At 47.0% G+C, this 4,153-nt stretch overlaps 1 protein-coding gene across 1 annotated transcript; it reads right to left on the bottom strand.

Moving 5' to 3' along the window:
• Positions 1–693: 693 nt before the first annotated feature.
• RTL3 (retrotransposon Gag like 3) lies at positions 694–2,232 on the bottom strand. The gene is given in 2 exon segments (XM_004378910.1): positions 694–1,739; positions 1,821–2,232. Coding segments are annotated over 2 exon segments (1,458 nt in total).
• Between the last annotated feature and the right edge of the window lie 1,921 nt (positions 2,233–4,153).

Genomic DNA, 4,153 nt, shown 5'->3' with positions numbered 1-4,153 from the left:
TGAAGGGTGCAGAGAGAAGGGCACACAGGATTGGTCAAAAAAAGCAGCTCAAAGTCATCAGTTTCAGTCCATGATCCAATAGGCAGGGTCATTGTACAGCTAGCCAGAGGTTCAGTGGAAGATTAGAGGAGCAGCAACTGCTGTTGACAGCTGAGGTAACAGAAGAAGGGATGTCATAAGCAGTCACTAGGATGCAGGATCTACCCAGCAATTATTTCATCACGACGTCTTCTATTCTACCTATGTCTGAAGTAATTGTAGTGACAATAACAGGATGGAAAAGACACAGTGCGAGTACTCCACTCTATGTTTGGGTCATGTGTCTCAAGCCAGTGGATTCCAAGAATCAGAGGGTACCTTGGAGCATGAATTATGTCAAACTGGAGCTCTTCAATGTGGTTTCCAGTTTTTACTTCAACAGGTGGTGTTTCCTTAGTTAAGGGTCCATTGATAAGCGGATGGCCATCGAAGGTTTCGAGCATCAGAGGGAATACGTTATTGCGGATTGGCAGCTTCTCTCGAAGAACCACAGAATGGTCAATGCTGTTCTGTAGGATTCTGAATCCACCATTGCTTGCTCAAAGAATTGTCGTCTTCCTAGTTGAATTTCAACAGTTAGCCATAGGGTATGGGACATGGATATTGGAAGAGAGGGGGACGCATATTTGTAGACTGGCCCGCCTGGGGTCCCCCTTACCCCCGGGCCTCGATGTTTCCCGCCTGCTGGACACTATGAGGTTTAACAGGGCAATCTCTAGCAAAATGACCAGGATGACCACAGTAGAGGCACAAATGGCCTTCAAGGCAGCGGGCCTGTTCAGCTTCACTGAGGGGTGGGTGGTGGCTTGCAGCCTGCACAAACTGGTTTTGAACCGGTGGGCTCTCAGGACTGTCACCCTCTTCAGAGGGGCTTGCTCCTGATGGATTGGAATCAGGCTTACCACCTAAGTTCTCTTCTAGGCTGATGCACTGGGGGATCAGATCAAATAAGTTGGTGGCTGGGCTTCTGTGAGACAGTTCATATCAAGAACTGGAAAGCCCTTCCTGAAATTGAATACAGAGAGTACTTTCATCCCTGGTTAGCTCTTGAGCAATGAGATGGAAGTGGGTTGTGTACTGGTGAACAGGTTCCTCCCCTTGGCAGAGCTGAAGGATGCAGTGGCTGGTACCTTGTATGTTTTCTGAATTGCCGGAAGTATCCTGGAGCACTCATATGAAACTTTCAAATTGTTCCAGCTGAGGGCTTTGGATATCTACTAAGGGCTGGAACCATTTTCCTGCCTCACCAGAGAAATGCTGGCTAACGAAACTCACCAAGGCTGCTTTGGTGGGATACAGGTGCCATCTGACTCCCATGTAATTATTCAGTTGAACCAGGAACTCAGGAAGCATCTGGACTTGCCCACTGAAGACTAAAGGGTATTCTAGGGGGAAAGCTGCAGCCTCTAACCTACTGGGGGACTGTGGGAACTCTGGAGCTACTGATATCTTGATGGTTATTAGATTGTGCAGGGGTTCCTGGGGTGCTGAGAGCTCTAGGAAATTCTGAGCATCTGAGTGACCCAGAGGCTCCTGGAGAGCTGGTAACTCAAGGGGCTCCAGGCGTGCCGAGGTCTCCTGGTGTGCCACTGCCTCCTGGGACTCCTGGGCATTTGGGGGATCCTAGGATTCTAAATTCTGGGGCTCATTGACTGTTGGGGCATCTCGGGTTTCTGAGGGTTCTTGAGCCTCCTTGGTTGCTGGGGGCTTGCGGGCTTCCTGGACCATTGGAGGCTTGTGGGGCTCCTTGGCCTCTGGGAGCTCATAGAGCTCCCAGGATGATGGGAGCTCATGGACCATTGGAAGCTCCTGGGGGTCCTCGGTTGCTGGGGGATCCAGGGGCTTCTGGATCTCCTGGGCCATTGGAGTCTTCTGGGGCTTCTGGGCTGCTGGGTGCTCCCAGGCTGCTGGGAAGTCTTGGGACTCTGTGGGCTTCTGGGACTTCTTGATGGTTAGGGGCTCTTGGAGTTTCCAGGCTGCTGGGGGATCCAGGGGATCTGAGGGTTGCTGGGGATCCTGGAACTCTGAGAGCTTCTGGAGTGGTTCATCCTCTTTGGCTGCTCGGGGCTTCTGGAGCTCTGAGATTTGTGACAGGAGGGCAGCATTTTCTTCCATAAGCCATTGCACATGGGCCTGCAGAATTTCATTCTCCAATTTCAGAGCAACATAGGAGGCTGTTAAGTCCTCCACCATCTTTTTGAGGAAATGGGCTTAGTATGACGTTTGCTGCCAAAAGAGATTGAATGGGCTCTTGTGAGGTCTTTCCCAGAAGTTGCTCACAGGCAGATGTCAGCCTCCGTGAGTTTTCCAAGGGGTGGAGACTTGGGTCTTGCCAAGGCTGATTACCAGGAGGTCACTGGGAGCCTCCGGAGCTCAGCAAGGGGAGGTGTCAGATACTCTGTAAAGAGAGTGGGAGCTGAGCATCAGAAACTGTGGAAAGTAGTCATTTAAAATAAATCAGAATTAAATCTGCCTGACAGTGCTGAGTTTCTTTCATCAAGAGCTCAAGTTCATGAGCTGGGGCGTATTTGCTGGCTCTGGTACCATGAAATTTTAAGAACAGCACCCGACTCACACTACGTATATCATTTTGTATTCTTCTTTCAAAAGTTAACGTTGTATCAGAAGCAATTTCTCCATATTCTTTTCTGTTTTACATAGTCTTTAATTTCTAATGGCTGCTTAACATCCAAATGTAACACTTGAATTTCAACAGCAGTTTTCAATGACTAAATCATATGTTTGGGGAATGTGGGGATTTCAGGCTCTGTAGTGGGCCAACCCAAGAAATATTTTTGGATAACTGGGGTAGGAAGCGGAGGGGAGCCCCTTCTGACACCTCAGAAATTATACCACATAACTGACACATAAGATCAGTCTCAGGAGAAAACAAGCGAAAGTTGGAGATACGTATACGTGTGTGTGTGTGTGTGTGTGTGTGGAAAAGAAGCAAAAGTTGCATATATATATATATATACACACACACTTATATATACTCAGAAGACACATGCATATTATTTATAAAATTCCTCAAAATAGTTAAGAAAATAATCTTTATAAGTGTACATTACCATTCAGAGACTTAGTCCAGGAGCTCACCTGTCTGCACAACCATCACTGAGTAAGGAAGTGTGTGAATGGCAGTGGACGCTTGCCTTTTCTGCACACACTGAACTCAGACAAACACACCCACTCACAGAACACGTTCCAACTCTACCTTGTAACGTAGCTATTTCAAGGGTGGAAATTTTTTTTTTACAGTACCTCACAATTTAGTCTCAAGTACGATGCTGTGCTAATGCAAGGTAGCCTCAGGTACTCAGTCCTTGGTTACTTTAATAAATATTTGGCCAGGAAATTAGCAGTAATACCACTGCCCTTGTGAAAAGTTGCAAACATTTATGAATGACCACAGTGGTTTGGGACTTTATTTTGTATGTCTGTCTCATTTAACCTTCCTCACTCCATCCACAATGAATCCTTTGTTTAATTCTCACTTAGAGAGTACCTTGCCTCAGCCCCTTCCCCTGCCCACCTACTTAGTCCTTAGGGTCTCTTCCTGCAATATTTTCTTGGAAACTTTACCATGGATAGCTCTAAGCAGGGTCTAACAGGGTAAGACTGTGGGGAAGGCCAACTTTGTTGATGGATACTTGCAACACTCTTGCAGGGCCCTGGTTTCCTTCTGTATGCCTTAGCCGCTCAAGAGTTCTCGTGATTTCCTGATCTGCTCAGATACCCAAGGCAGCTCCTAGGTACCCCACTAAGGACTGGCCTCTGGGGAAGTGACTGTGCTCAAGATCTCACCTAGTCTCATGCCAGATCAGTTACACCCTGGACGTGGGCCGTGTGTACATTTCAGGCAAGGCTAAGTGGACTGTTATTTTCATCCCAGTAAAGAGTGGGAGTAGGTTGCATTTGGTCACTTTAAATCACACATTGAGTCAGCCATGGTCCCAATTACCTTTTAAAAATGGTCAAGTCTGCATTAGTCAGCAAATTGACAGACTGGACTAGCCGAACTCAAGTGCAGAGTCTTTGAAAAAGAAAGTAAAATCTTCTGCAAATCAAGTTATATTCCCTCCTCACCTTTTAATGTTTTATTCTTTAGAAA

The sequence above is a fragment of the Trichechus manatus genome, unplaced genomic scaffold (assembly GCF_000243295.1).
Source record: "Trichechus manatus latirostris isolate Lorelei unplaced genomic scaffold, TriManLat1.0 scaffold00060, whole genome shotgun sequence".
Taxonomy (NCBI): Eukaryota; Metazoa; Chordata; class Mammalia; order Sirenia; family Trichechidae; genus Trichechus; species Trichechus manatus.
This window is presented reverse-complemented; position numbering and strand designations above follow the sequence as displayed.